The 15,972-nt window shown below is 40.9% G+C and overlaps 1 protein-coding gene across 4 annotated transcripts in view; it reads right to left on the bottom strand.

The window, feature by feature from the left end:
- The window catches only part of myocd (myocardin), a 467,533-nt gene that overhangs the window by 75,227 nt on the left and 376,334 nt on the right, over positions 1–15,972 (bottom strand). For 2 of the 4 annotated variants that reach the window (XM_033044077.1, XM_033044080.1), the window contains exons 1-2: positions 4,995–5,550; positions 2,081–2,146 (exon numbers count right to left, since the gene is read on the bottom strand). In XM_033044077.1, coding sequence (XP_032899968.1) covers positions 2,081–2,146; positions 4,995–5,115 — 187 coding nt within the window. In that variant the 5' untranslated portion in view covers positions 5,116–5,550. Of the gene's footprint in view, positions 1–2,080; positions 2,147–4,994; positions 5,551–11,978; positions 12,480–15,972 lie in introns of those variants that run through there. The other 2 variants (XM_033044079.1, XM_033044078.1) reach the window with 2 other exon arrangements.

Genomic DNA, 15,972 nt, shown 5'->3' with positions numbered 1-15,972 from the left:
AGGAAAGCAATCCACCTTTAACAACATCAGTTTGTACCTGAAATGTGCAGGTGAAGTCAAGCAGACAGTAACTCCACCTCACCAGCAAAGTAACAGCAGCCAAATGTTTTAGCTCTTCTGGAGCAGTCTAAAGGTCTGAGCAACGCACGGGATATCTGACAGCCGGGTATTTAGACAATCCACACATGCAAGATCCCCTATGATTATCTGCTTTAACAAGCTGTAAAAATTTAAAGAAAGAACTGCAGATGCTGGATAAATCGAAGGTAGACAAAAATGCTGGAGAAACTCAGCGGGTGAGGCAGCATCTATGGAGCGAAGGAATAGGTGATGTTTCAGGTCTGAAGAAGGGTCTCGACCCAAAACGTCGCCTATTCCTTCGCTCCATCGGTGCTGCCTCACCCGCTGAGTTTCTGCAGCATTTTTGTCCACCTTTGTAAACATTTTAAAGATCGCTAATGCAAAATAAAAAATATTTCAATAACTTTTATAACTTCTATGGATGTGGAGCCACTGAAAATCCTGGCATTTAGTTCCAATGCCTGGCTTCCCTGAATAGTCAATGATTAGCAACTCCGAGGGATAAATAAGATTTAGCAAGACCAGTGAGTCTTGCTAAACCAAATTCATAAGAATGTTAAGTTTTCTTTGTGAAGCAATTAGTTTTTGCTCAAGAAGCTTCTTGCTCATTGCTTAATGATAACAGCTGAAAAAAAAAAAAATTCTGATGTTTTTGAGGTAAACTTAAATTTTCAAATAGCCATTATTTAGTTTATTATCTTCACAGGAATATTATTATGTTCATCAATGGAAATAGTAGAATCTGTACTGAACTCCCCTTGAACTTGAAGTGGATATCTGTGCCACTTCTAAGGGCATTCAATAATAAACCACACTGATCATTCCGTAGTTACAGTATATACAGGCCAGGCATGGCAAGGCTGGCAATTCTCCTTCCATAAAGGACATAAATGAACCAGATGAATTCTTATGACAATCCAGTAGTTCATGATTAATACTATGAACAAAAAATGCTAAAAAGAACCAAATTAAATGTGTTCAATTAGATTCGGAATTCTGTCTCTGAATTTTAGTTTAGTTTAGTTTAGAGATACAGTTTGGTTTAGAGAAAAAGGCCCTTCGGCCCACCGAGTCCGCGCCGACCAGCAATCCCCGCACACTAACGCTATCCCCCACACACTCGGGACAGTTTTACACTTACATCAAGCCAATTAACCTACAAACTTGTATGTCTTTGGAGTGTGGGAGGAAACCGAAGATCCCGGAGAAAATCGCGGGAGGCAATGTACAAACTCCGTACAGACAGCACCCTTAGTCAGGATCGAACCCAGGTCCCTGGCTATGTAAGACAGCAATTCTACTGCTGCACCATCATGCCACCCATTATCATTCATCCAATGACAATTCCATTCTGTTACTGCATACCTATACAATGATGGAATTTTAACTTATTCACCAGATTATGAGTAACATAAATGCACTTCAAACTGGTTATAGAGTGGTCCAAAAATGCTATGGTTCCAATGTACAAACGTCTGCCTAACTAATCCTTAGACCGCTGCCTGTCAGATGGGCCCTAATCTATCAGGAGTTCTGGCCTTCAGCTGACACACAGAGTCTGGGCCTCGGCTAAGAGAGTCCAGATAAAAAATCCTCATCCACCACAATAAAAACACTCTAATCAGCTGGCACATATACAAAATGCTGTTGGGCAAGACTTGGCTATTAAACAGATCCCTCCAGTGTACCAATATGCAGTGTGTGACTCTCTCATTAATTTTTAAATGGAATTTACTCAAAACAGTTAATTTGATTGAGTACATATCTTCTACAGAAGTACAGCTGATGAGACTTAAAACAGCCGAAGAATGTTAATTTTGGTTCACCAGTTACATGCATTTTGCAATGAGTTCACAGAGGATACTCTGTGCTCATCTGCTCACAGTGTAAACCGATGGCAGACAGTTGCTTCCTGTTAGATTTTGGGAGCAGTTGATAGAATTAACTGCTGATGTTAGTTTGAAACCATGAAAAGAGGAAAGGGAGCTGATGTACTTACGTGGCATGATGCCTTGGTCTGCAAGCTGCTCGCGGGTCCTCCGTTGCTGCAGGCGAAGCTGGAGAACTGTGACCAAAACAAAAGTAGCAGAGATCAGCCATCAAGTCCTCCTCCCTGTCATTCCTCACGTCTGCCTGCTGCAACTAAATCGTGATTCCAATGAGGAAAAGGTCACGGCACAAACTCTGGATCGGACAGGTCAGCATCTTGAAACTTCAACAGGTGCCGAAAGTATCGATCAATAACTGCTGAGCCCATCACTCTGGATAGCCCCTTCCCCCAGGGGTCTTGATGACTTCCCAGAACCATGCTCATCAGTCAAGATTTTAATTCACATTTGCTGTACTTTAGAAAAGCAACAGTGTGTTCTGCCAGAACGTTATCTTTATACCAATTCCTTTGACTAAAACCTCATGTTTAGATGGGTGGCCTGCAGAGAATAAAAAAACTCTGCACACTGCTGTGCGTCTTTGAATAACTGACCGGGACCACAACCCAGCATTAGAATGTGTTAGCAAGCTAGGTCTACAACATGGGGTTTGTTCCGACAATATAGATTGCTACAACAAATAAAAGAACAGACAATAGATACAAAGAACTGCAGATGCTGGTTTAGAAAAACAGACACAAAGTGCTGGAGTAACTCAGCGGGTCAAGCAGCATCTCTGGACGACATTTCAGGTTGGTACCCTTCCTCAGATTCATAAGAACATGACCCAAAATGTTAATTGTCCATTTTTCTTCAACAGATGCTGCAACATCCACAGATTTGTGCGTCTCCATTTTATTGCCTTAGACCACTAGCCAGAGTACAGTAATTGGCTAACAGGAAGTGGGTTTGGAATGTAGCAAACCAGTTATTAGCTCCATCTGATCTCTCACCATCAATGTGCTGAGTAATAATGCTCTTATGTTGCCTATATTTGATGTCATTTTATTTGTGATTTGACACTGGTATCAAGACTTGGACTTTTAAATAAAATGTTAAACACCTGATATTCGTATCCCTTAATAAATGGATGGGAATGTTCAATAATTATTTAATTGGTCTTTTGGAAGCATAAACATAGCACAATTATTACTGGAAAGGAGACAAGTGCTGGAGTAACTAGCTCGAGAACCTTCTTCAGAGTCTGAAGGGTCTTGGCCCGAAACGTCACCTATTCATGTTCTGCAGAGATGCTGCCTGATCCACTGAGTTACTCCAGCACTTTGTGTCCATTGGCATATTAACCAGCATCTCCAGTTCTTTGTTTGTATAATTATTACTGGTGCTGATCTAAACACCATCCTCTTGGTCAGAAAGGTACAGTAATGTCTGTACTTAAAGGATGCGTCATGGTTGAAATTTATTGCCTGCCAGTCAATTTGAACATTAGTAAAAACTACAGTAAGCATTTTCTGTGCAGCTGCGTTTATTCATCAAAGGAGTTCTTGTGGTCTGGATATTTCTGTGGTTTAGGAATGCAGCAGTTTTACGTTTGATATTGCAGTTTCACCTATTCTACAAAATACATGTTGGCAAACACACAAAATCTGTAAAGTTGACTAGGTAATTAGATTTTTAGGATAATGAAAAATGTTCTGTTGCATCAATATGTTAAAAAATAACTAGCATGATGATGGAGTGCTGAATTAGTCTTTTGGATGAAACATTAAATTGCAGAATTGCCTAAGAATTACAGAACAATTATAGAGCAATGGATTTCTCGATCCCAGACCACTCTTTATTGAATAAAAGGGAACACTTCCGATATCTTAGCCAAGATTTCTCCCTCAACCTATAGTATCACTCATCTCAGTGTTCTTTGCGGGAACATTTAATGAGGAAATGGTTCCTGGGTTTGGCAGCCATAACAAAAGTGGCCATACTTCAAAATAACTTTCCTGTGTTAGCTCCTGTTTCGGGCTAACAGGAGATGTGATAAGATACAATACACTAGACAATAGGTGCAGGAGTAGGCCATTCGGCCCTTCGAGCCAGCACCGCCATTCAATGTGACACAAAACAGTTGTACGCTTTTTCCTTTCACTGAGAGTCCATGTCTTTGCATTCGAGTGATTCTCCCTCTGGTGGCATTGAATAGAACTTACAAAACAGTCAAACTGCAGATCATGTTCAAATGTTACATTTACCAATCCATTATAACTTTATAAACATTATAATAAACTAAACTGCGGAGCATCAGTTTCAATATTCTCCATGATTATTCTAATGCGTAAATCTCACCCAGGAAATAAACATTTAAAATATTAAATCAACCATTAGTGTGGACAACAGCTGCACACAAACCTGAAGAAATTTGCTCTCATTTGAAGACAAACAAAAAGTGCACACTCACAAATATCTAATTCAAAACAGGATGCGGAGTTATGAACACATAATTTAAACAGAATCACAGTAGTGTGTGGTCTCGGCACATAATGCAAGTCAGACAGAAAAACACAGGAACCGAGGAATCAAACAGTGACACAAGGACGCTGGGCATCATCTGTAAAACAATTTTAAACACCCTTAAAAACATGTTCAGTATTTATTCTCCTCCCTTTTGGCATTTAACTGTGCTACCACCAGGCACTAAATGTTGATACAAATAGGTGTGTGAATTAAACAGTGCAGAGCCACTTTCCCATTGTTATAGTGTCCTCTGCGTGCAGAATTTGTTATGACTTTGAGGATAGGTGAATTTTTATTGCGCAGACGTAGACAGCGGTTCAAAGGAATAATAAGTCCAGTTACCAACCAAACTACACCCAATAATAGCAGCCATAATTGGATTGGAGATTAGTGACTAAACTGTATATTTTATATTCGACAGTCTAACGACAATTTGCAGAGTCCACAAAAGTCAGTTTGAGTTTAAAAGACAGGAAGTTATGTTTAAAAAAAATAAAAGTAATAATATATTCAAACCTCCTTTGAGTTTCTGTTGGATGATATAAGAGTGAAAGTGACAGCTGCCATCCTGGTCTCCATGTACGATGTAAGGCAAGACCCCTGACAGGTTGTCTTGCTTTTCTGTAACATCAACCATGCTTAATTCCTGACAGGATCAAAGAACCCTGAGCATTTGACAGCAGCCATGTTGTCGGCAAGCTCACGTCCCGCCGACTGTCCCCATACTTCCCAACGTTTCCTTCGGAGTTCAAAATGAATGGGCAGGGAAACACCAAGGAGTTAACTCCCAGCACACCCTCCAGTGCCTCGATCCTGTAAATAAAGCTTGCTGCATGCGTGTTGAAACCTGTATCAAATACTTCCTCGCAAGCACCGGCTGTATTTTAAACCAAAAGGCTGAATGATGCATGTCCAAGCGTTGGAGAACAACATTTAAAAAACACAATTGAAGGAAGACTGCTGGATATACTAGATGGTGAAGTGCTGAAGCATTTCAATCATTCACTACAATCCGGCCAGATGATTAATGCACAACTGATCAAATTAAGCTGATAAATATAGTTCCACCAGTTGTCGGCGGCTGTGAATATATCTGCTCAGCAGTTGCATGCCGGGTAAAACAGAGTGACTTGCTTACCCAGCTGAAGTGTCCACAGATTACAGACTGCTGCCGTTGTCACTGGTGTGAGTTTACTGTTAATATTGCAACAGATATTTGCCAAAAAAGAAACACTTTAGAAAAGAGCTTTACCAAGTCAACCAGGATGGCCTCATCAATATTTAGTTCCATAACAAGCATTGATATTATTTGATGTAATGCTCATCTTTCTGCCCACCAAGGCAAATCCCTAGACATGTTTAAGTTTTTAAAAGAACATTCCTACTCTGTGCAAATGTGCCTATTATATTTTTTATGAACAAAGCTTCTTTTTGATGTAATTGAGCATAATTCAGCAATGGTTTTGCTAGCCAGGGTAAAGGCCAAATTCTTATTCCCCTAATATCTTTGTTGAGATTTATATGAGCAATAACAGTTGTGGTTAAAACCTATTAAACTCAGTCTTGATTCTCTAAACAGTCAACTGTCTGGATTTAAATATACTCATTTAGCTAAAAATGTATCTTGATATTTCCATTCCATTATTTATAAGGTTCGTTTCCATTTTTAAATGCCTAACCGGTGACGCTCTAAAGGCAAGGTGTGTGTAAGCAGCTTCAGGACAGCTGTGTTATCTTCTCCTCCTCCTTCTCATCTCTAGACTTGGGGTTCAGCAGATATGAATGGAATGAATGCCATTCCTTGATTCTTCAAAGTGCTGCACTCTTGAAAAATGTTAAGTGAAATATCTTAAATTGAAAAAGCTAAGCACATTACACAATAAGCATTTCACCACAGTGTATTATTACGGGGAGGGGACAGCATGCTTTTCATTTTAATGAAAACTACGTTTGCACAGAGAAGTCACATATACCAAAGAAACAATCGTGTTACACCAACAAATTGCAAAACAAATGTTCATAAATTTAGTATGTGTAGGAAGGAACTGCAGAAGCTGGTTTATACCAAAGATAGACACAAAAAGCTGGAGTAACTCAGCGGGACAGGCAGCATCTCTAGAGAGAAGGAATGGGTGACGTCTCAGGTCGAGACCCTTCTTCAGGCATTAATTGAGTTCTTCAATTCATAAATTGAGGTATACCTGTACTGACCTCGCATGTCATAGAATAGAGTGAAACATAAAAGAATCTGAGGGCGGGTTGATAGGACAGATGCGATGAAAAAAGATTCCCTAGTGGGGATGAGAGGAGGATTCAGGGGCATAACTCCAGGATGAAGGGTCAAATTCTCAAGATTCTCTCCAGAGTTTATGTCTTTGGAAGTAACTCGTATAGAAAAATGGAGATGGGGGATGCTGAATCATTAAATATATTCAACTTTGAGATGCTTAGACATAAACATGTTCATGGGCTTCTATTTGGGCTATTGAAAATTAAATAGATGACAGAAGATTTGGCAGGAAACCAGATTAAATGCCAAAGATCAGATCAACCCTGATCTCACTGAATAACACCACAGGTTTGAAGGGGCTCACCAGCCATTATATTTTCCTATTTCTTATAATCAAACATTAAGAGGAGAGATACAGAGGAACTCTTCAAGCGAAAATAAAGTTAGTGATTAAATTATCTTAAAGTTACTGAAGTAAATGTCATAGAGCTTTGAAATAAAGATTTTAGATGTTGGGATGATTAAAGATTTCCCGATCACAACTGTTAGATTTTTCTTTGTAATTATGTGTATAGAACGTAATTGGGTTGGTGTAGTTAATGAATATATCAACTATGATGTAATTGAATACTAGACCTGGACTGGGGAGTTAAAGGAACTACTATTATGCTACTACGTATTGCACATTCTACTGTCCATTCAACAGATATTTGGGCAGGTAGATGGATAGCAAAGGTTTGGAGGGGTATGGGTCAAACATGGGTAAATGGCACTAGCTTAGATGGGGCATCTTATTCGGCATGCACAAATTGGACCGAATGGTCTGTTTCTGTGCTGTTTGACTCTACGACTCGACTGTGAAAGATTTATGGAAATACAAAATGAACAATGAGAGACTATTACAGCATAAAAGTGTAACGGTGGAAACACTGAACTAGCCACATAGTCGAGGTGTTTTCCTAAATTGGATGCTTAGTCACATTACCAAGGCAGTTTCTCTCAGGAGAGAGTGTTTTATTTTGGATTTAGCTTGTGAAAGTAATTGGCGTGACAGCACTTCATGACGCACTGGGGGAAAATGAAGGGGCTCTACGATTCCATAGATCATCATAATATGAAAACTTGCACTTACTCCGCAAGTGTAAACTTCACATGAGGCATTCACTATTGCAACTAGAGCGTAAATCCTACACTGACTCTGTGGCTGGCACAAGACATCAGACGTCCTTTCATCAACAGCAATTGCACACAAAACATGAGGGCCATGTTTAAATGCTGAAGCGTTTGAAGAAAAAAACCAGTGGCAATAGTGCATTTCAAATATTCCCCCCCCCTCACTTCAAATCAAATAATGAGTGATTTTTATTATAGTCATTCATTGTAACAGGGAGAAGGCAAGTAAAATTAAACTTGAGCTTTGTGGAGAAGGATTGTATGTTGGGCCATTAGCATTTCAACATTTATTTTTAAAAGAAAGGTATTCCGCATCTCAACAGATGGTTGGGATTTGGAAACATTTGAGAGGACTCCAGGCGTGGCTGTTTAATTAAACCCAAGCAGCTGCCAAAAGATCTTGCTTTTACCGCTCACTCTCATTGTTATCTTTCAAACTCTGCCAGTGAGTCACTGCATTTAAAAAAAATTACAACATCTTACAGTGTTTATTAATGCAATACACTGTATATATAACTGTGGCTACAATTACTTTATCCACAACTACATTGGCACCAAGTTGAAGTGTAGTGCAGGTGTCATACAGCATGATGCCGAATGATGTGATCCTCTTCAAACCAGCTCTGTCCCCACCATTCCACTCCAATTTACTTGTCTTTATTATGAGCTTTCTTTTTCCCTCTTCACTTTCCCATTTTGTTCATACCTGCCTGAACTTCTCTCTTGCATTCCTCAGTCGACAGCCCGAGACAGTTGTAGTGTGTTAGGAATTCAATTATTTGGCTTTGACCACAGGAAATGCATATTCACGGAAGTCTACATGACAACCAGCTGATTCTTGCCATGATTCAGGGTGCTGCTCAGTCCAACTAATATGTTGGGATCTTTCAGGTATTAAGCAATGTCAGGCTCTGGCCATTTTTCAATTGGGAATATTCTCTACTGTTCTTGGCACGCTGGTTGGAGGCCATGGGCACAGATTTGCTCCAAACACTTCAACACAAAACCCAGACACTTCCAGTGACATAATTGTGGAGGATTGAAATATCAAAAGTGGAGAATTTCAGGTGAGACGTTAAATTTAGGATGAGGGGAAAAATACATCATACCGTAGGAAAGGTGGAGAAGGTGAAAAGAGTTTTCCCTGAAGTCCAAACAACTATTTATCCCTCATCTGATGTCAATACCAGCAGCATTTACGTGGCTATTACAGGGAGACTGATGTGCACACGTTCATAAGGTCATAAGTGATAGGAGCAGAATTAGTCCATTTGGCCCATCAAGTCTACTCTGTCATTCAATCATGGCTGATCTATCTCTCCCTCCCAACCCCAATCTCCTGCCTTCTCCCCATAACCCTTGACACCCGTACTAATCAAGAATCTATCTATCGCTGCCTTAAAGTTGGCTGCTTCTAAGATAGTGAGACTACTGAAACATTGCTAAACTGATGTTCCAATAAAAGTCAATTAAACCAAATTGATTTTATCAGATAAAAAACATTTTATATTTCTTACAATATACTTTTTTAAATTATTATTTCAGTTCCAACACATATATTGTGGAAGTTCGCAAAAAAATCTCATCTTTAAAATGTTTTAAGGATCACCTACTCAATATTTAATGAATGTACCTCAATAGTCTTTAGTCATCCAATGTAATTTCAAAGATAGTGCAACTCTCAAGTGCAGTAAATAGGTAGACAATTGGGTAAAAAATACTTACATGTATGATCTGGTCCAAATTTATTGATCTCATACCACACTTTTAAATAATACCTTCTCTATTTCAACCATAATGTCAGAATTCAACTGACATATACTGCAGGAACTTGGTTAAAATGGCACTGAACTGAAGACATGTTCATTAAAATGACACAGGTTTGAGACAATTTTTGATTCAAATTCAATCAATCAAATAATTAATGAATTATAGATCAATTAATATTCAAGAAATAATTCCGCCACGACAGTGGTGAAGAGGCAATGTGTGGTCTATCACATTCATGTAAATAACTAAAGGACATGAGCTGCACATAACCTTACCTATGACAATGCATCAATCAGTGCACTGATTCAAACCTCTATAGCTCAGATCACAGTAATACACCATTAAGAACAAATCAAGTCGACGGAACCTGTTTTCTTTAAAAAAAAAAAGTGATTAGTTTTTACTATTTGATGGATCAATGCCAAAAGAATGAAGACTCTAATCCACCTGTTGTAATTCTTTAATTGTAATGTTTTGGTGCATTGGTTGTTGTTACCATTTGCTGCTATTAGCACTCTGCAATATCGATGAAAATACGGGAAACTTGCAGTCAAATATTCAAAAGCAGTGCATTTTTCAAAATCAATGCGTGTTACAACTGGATCTAAAGGGAAATTGGATGGCTGTTTTTTTGGTGTATAAGCTTTCACTGAATGGAAATATATAGCTCATTTTGAGATATCCATGTATCCTCCTCACTATCGGGATGTAACTATGAGAGTTGGTTTCTCTTTATAATTTTAAACAATAAGATGGAAAAATAAAATCAAGAGCCCAGGTACTCAGAAGTAGCAACAAATCGGGACATCCTTGCTGAAAGGAGAAACATGAATGAAATGCAATGCCGGATTTAATTGTTTAATTTTTCAGGAAGGTGGCAGTGTTGTCATAATGTTGAGGAGCTCCACTCTTACAATTTCAATACATTCAAACATAAATGCTAGTGATATTAATTCAAAGATATTAATTCGTCAGTAATCAAACACAATAATTAACGTATTTTAGCAGTGGGAGAGGAAAATGCAAAATACACCAAAATAAATATAGTTGAATAGATCCCATAATTTCTAAAAACAAAAATAATAACCTTATTGCATATTTAACAGTTTTTTTTAAATGAATGTGATGTCAGCAAAACACAAATGCATTTCAATGTTAAAAAAAATCATTTGTAACCACTTAATTTTACGCCAAATGTACAAAACTAATTTATCTGAAAGTAATTGTATGTAGATTAAAGCCCAAAGTTGTTCCTTGGGATTCACACATCCATTTGTATGCTTAGAAGAAAGGTCTTGACCTGAAACGTTGACCATTCTTTCTCTCCAGAGATGCTGCCTGTCCCGCTGAGTTACTCCAGCATTTTTATGCTCATGTCTATTGCCAAAGGAAAGCCGGCACTGGGGTGGGCAGATTTGGTAAAGGTATAATAGGTGAATGCCAGTCCGAAGCAAAGGTGATGGTTTTCCTCTCGTTCTCAACAGTGGTCAATTGGCTTCAACTTCACAATAATAATGCATGTTTTATTCTGGTCTACTTCTGTCATGTCAACATGCACATCCAGAGAAAGTGACTGTAAATATGTCAAAGATTCTATATCCACCTCACAAACTCCAATAATGACTAAACAAAATAGCTGGTACACAAAAATGCTGGAGAAACTCAGCGGGTGCAGCAGCATCTGTGGAGCAAAGGAAATAGGCAACGTTCCTTCGCTTCATAGATGCTGCTGCACCCTCTGAGTTTCTCCAGCATTTTTGTGTACCTTCGATTTTCCAGCATCTGCAGTTCCTTCTTAAACAAAATAGCTGAATGCTTGATTCTCTATTTTGTACATGGAATGCATGATTGACTCATTGTTGTAGCTCACTTAGGAGAACAGATAATGAAATGTATTCTTACAGAAAAGATGACAAACTAATAACTCTCAAAACACTCTAGTCCACCCACCTACTACACACAATGGAAAGGTCCATACCTGACTAGCACTCCGTCATAGAACTGGAAGCAAACTGGCAGCAACAAGTTGAATTTTAATTCCTCTGCAGGTTGCACTCTGAAACTGATGTCCTGCATTTCCCCCCAGATACAATCAGATGAGAACAATAAACAGAAAAAAATATTTCTGCCCCAGGTTTGCTGGGAAAGAAATGGATCCAAAATATAACTCAGAAACATCAGACTGAATGATAGACTATATAAACCCGCACATAAAGTGTTCATTTATATGCCGTGCTAAAGTTAAAACTGTTTCAACGTGACGTCTGCCCCCTTTAAATTAATCGCAAGAAATGTTGGTAACACATCAAGCTATATTCCGCTCTTACCTGATCTGAACTTGCTTCGGATCAGCAGAGAATGTTCTGAGCCCAAAAGTGTCATGTTGTTAGTTAAGACGCAACAGACAATTCCAGTAAAATCGGCCAAAACCAAGCTGTCCTCAAATGTTCAGATCATAAATTGGCTCAGACAAACCAAAGACAAGTGGGAGCTGCAAGTGAGAAGTAAGAAATCGTCCAACTCTCCTCTCTCTCTCTCTCTCTCTCTCATACACGACTTATTTCTGCACTCTTAGACAGCAGGGGTAGCTGTGTGCAGCGAAAGACTTGTTGAAGGCTTTTGGTCCCATCCAGCCCCCACCCCCTAACTCGCAGGCAGCAACTGATTACAGTGTAAGCGGCCGGGACCCTCCTACCGCGGCGGGGATCAACATCGTCACCGCAACCACGGCGTTCTTGACTCCGAGCGCCGGGGACTATCAGTTCAAGACTCTTGGAGCTGCTGATATCTGATCCTAGATAATGCTCGTGGCAGCTTGTCAAGTGAAAGAGGGGAGGTGGGTCCTGCCTGCGGTTCCGGACAGTCTCGCACAGTTGATTCCAAAGCTTCGCAGCAGTTGTCACAGCTTTAGAGAGAGAGTCAGGCAGCAACCCCCACCCCCTCCCTCCCCTATGTCCCAGGTCTTGCCCGGAGCTGTGAGCGCATCACAACTCTCACTGGATGATTCGCAGCGAGCGTGGCTTCACTTCGCCCTGCACATCGACGGGCTCCCATTGTGAAACTAGACGCGATAAAGAACGGGCGGATACTGACTGACTGACTTAACCATCGATGCACCGCAAAACGGAACATTTCCACAACAGATAAAAAAAAAGCAAATTAAATAAAACGCAGGATTATTTACTCTTTAAACATGCAATAAAAACGGAGAGTGCTGGAAACTGCATATAACGGACTGTCTTGAACACACGAGGACAGGTACACGGGTAGAATATGTTTAGATGCATATGGGAGAGAGAGAGAGAGAGAGATCATAGCCGAGTTGGGCCGAAGGACCTGTTTCTACGCTGTCATATTAACTCTGCTGGTACACAAAAATGCTGGAGAAACTCAGCGGGTGCTGAGTTCCTTCGTTGCCTATTTCCTTCGCTCCATAGATGCTGCTGCACCCGCTGAGTTTCTCCAGCATTTTTGTGTACCTTCGATTTTCCAGCATCTGCAGTTCCTTCTTAAACACATTAACTGCTGTTCTTTCCAAAGATTCTGCCTGTCCCATTTGGGTCTTTCCAGCATTTTCTGTTTTATTTTAGAGTTTGGAAGTGCAGGTTTTATAGAAACCACCTTTAAAGTTCATTTATATGAACTTTATATAAAGTGGTGCTTTCGATTAAGTTATAAACCAAACATGAGGATCTCGACCCGAAACGTCACCCATTCCTTATCTCCAGAGACGCTGCCTGTCCCGCTGAGTTACTCCAGCGTTTTGTGTCTATCTTCGGTGTAAAGCAGTATCTGCACTTCCTTCTCGCTGAGACGCAAGAAGGTGGCATTCTGTTTGGCCAGCGGAGTCCTGGAAGCTGGAGTGTTGGGACAGATTCAGGGGGAAGGCACCGAGCCGCTGTGTCCCGGGCTTCTTCTCACTGAAGGAAGGTACATAGAGGCGACAGACTCTGCCAGAATCGCCCACCGCGCTGCGCTGTTCCCACCAGCGACCATTCATTCACACCTTGCCCCGTCCCCTGCGGGCTGTGGGACAAGACGCGAGGTCCAAGCCCCAGGGGTACGGGGTGACAAAACAAATGAAATATTGTAAGAAAGATTCGTAAACCAGATGCTGATTGCTGGAGCAAATATTTTGTTTTCGGAATTGCGTGCATGATAGAGGCAGCAAGCAATCTCTGAGCTCACAGCTAAGATTAAATATACATAACGTGTATGCACACAATACAGTGTAGCACTCCACATGTGTAATAAATAGCGGTGGCCACACATACACGGGCTTTATGATTGAAACCTAAGTTTCCCACAGTGACCCAAAGTACTGATGTAGGAGTTATAAGCAACCCAATCATCTCAGGGGCGCGATTTGATAACGAAACGTGGAATAACAATCCCTGGAAGGTGGGTGGGGGTTCGACGTGTTTCGCTCAGGCTTTTACCCTCCGTTTCCACCCTGGCATTAAACGAGGTCCGCGGATTATCAGCGCACTGTCAACAGCGCAGTTTGACATTACACACTGCAGAGTGTGGGTAGGGGGAGGATTTGAGTTCTTGTCTTAACTTAAACGCCAGCTCCGCAATACACTCCGTGCCTGTGGGAAATCAATGCTTGGCTCTGGGTCAATGTGCAACGCGGGCTGTCATTTAGGTGTAAAACTGCCGGACTGATGACAGGTTGGAGCCCAGCTGCGGTCTATTTCAATGCTACGCCAGGTTGCTCAGCGGCACCTGCCGTCTTACAACAGAGTCACCGCTGAAATTAGACCGACAGAGAAAAACCCTTGTGAAAACCACCTCTTGGATAAGCCAGCTCTGTGGAAGTCGTGAGCAGTCGCCACTTTCAAATGGTACAAAGAACCAAGAGTCATAAAGTACTTGTCCCTCAACTTGCAAAGACTTTGTGCCTCACTCCAGTGAACTCGGAGACACAATCATTTATACAGCTGGGAGAAAGGGGTGGGCTCTAAATGTAAATCCGGCCTCCTTTTCAACTTGTTGATAAACCTCAGGAACAGCACGAAACAAAGATGAGTAAACCAGTGCTCCAGAATTGTCTTCGGTTTAAACCAGCATCTGCTGTTCTTTTAAAACTATGTAAAGGCTCTTCCCACATTCTCAGTGGCTGCACATACACCCAATTGCGTTGTATTTAGTGGTATTGCTCACAGAACTGTCTACCATTAGAGCAGGCACCTTCACCACTCATGTGCCCCCCCTGGGGTGATATCCCTTCGTTGGAGAGGAAATTAAAGAATGGGCAATCCAGTGCAGTCTATGGCCCACCTCACAGATCCAGTAACCCGGGATTGCTGTTATCAGGCAACTTAATCATCCTACCACAGCCAGACAGCAATGCTGAACTACTATCTATCTTTTTGGTGACCCTCGGAATATCCTTGATCGGACTTTGCTGGCTTTACCTTGGACTAAACGTTATTCCTTTATCTTGTATCTATACACTGTAAATGGATTGATTGTAATCATGTATTGTCATTATGCTGACTGGTTAGCAATGAACAAACGCTTTTCACTGTACCTCGGTACACGTGACAATAAACTAAACTGATCCTTTCATTTTTGTTGACTTTGCAAGTTCTCCCCACGAACTAGCGGGTTGCCCCCAAGTGCTCTAGTTTCTTACCAAATCCGAAAGGTATGTTGAAATGTTCATTGGTTATTTGGAGTTGTTGGGTTCATTATCATATGCACAAGTACTGTGAGGTACATACACAACAGACACAAGTCCTGCTTATAGCAGGATCATAGGCACACAGACTCAGCCAAACACACACAAACATGAATGAGGCATAAATGGCACCTGCATTTCTGCATATGAAAAAATAGGAAAGTGTGCAAAAACAAGACATTAGTGCAAGACAACGAGAAGAAAACAAGTCCAAGCTAGTGCAAGAGGTGGGATGTGCTGTTTGGTTGTCAAGGTAAGATTAGGGTTGTGCAGGTTAGTTTAACACTCAGATAGTTATGGAAAAGTAGCTGTTGCTGAACCTGGCACATGCAACCTCAGGAGTCCAAAGATAGGCACTAAGAGCTGGTGTAACCCAATGGGACAGGCAGCATCTCTGGAGAGAAGGAATGGGTAATGTTTCGGGTCGAGACCCTTCTTCAGATTCCAAAGTCTTGCCCGATGGTAGCAGCGAGACGAGGGCTTTGCTTTAATGATAAATACCACCTTTGAGAGTTTGTGTCTCATGTAGGTACTGTTGATGGTGAGGAAGGCTGAGCCCATGATGGACCAGGGTAAGTCCACCACTCTCTGCAGCTTTTACAGTCCTGTGCATTGGAATTGCCACACCAGGCCGC

Source organism: Amblyraja radiata, chromosome 26 (genome assembly GCF_010909765.2).
Source record: "Amblyraja radiata isolate CabotCenter1 chromosome 26, sAmbRad1.1.pri, whole genome shotgun sequence".
Classification (NCBI taxonomy): domain Eukaryota; kingdom Metazoa; phylum Chordata; class Chondrichthyes; order Rajiformes; family Rajidae; genus Amblyraja; species Amblyraja radiata.
The sequence above is the reverse complement of the archived record's forward strand: the minus strand, read 5'-3'. Positions and strand labels throughout refer to the sequence as shown.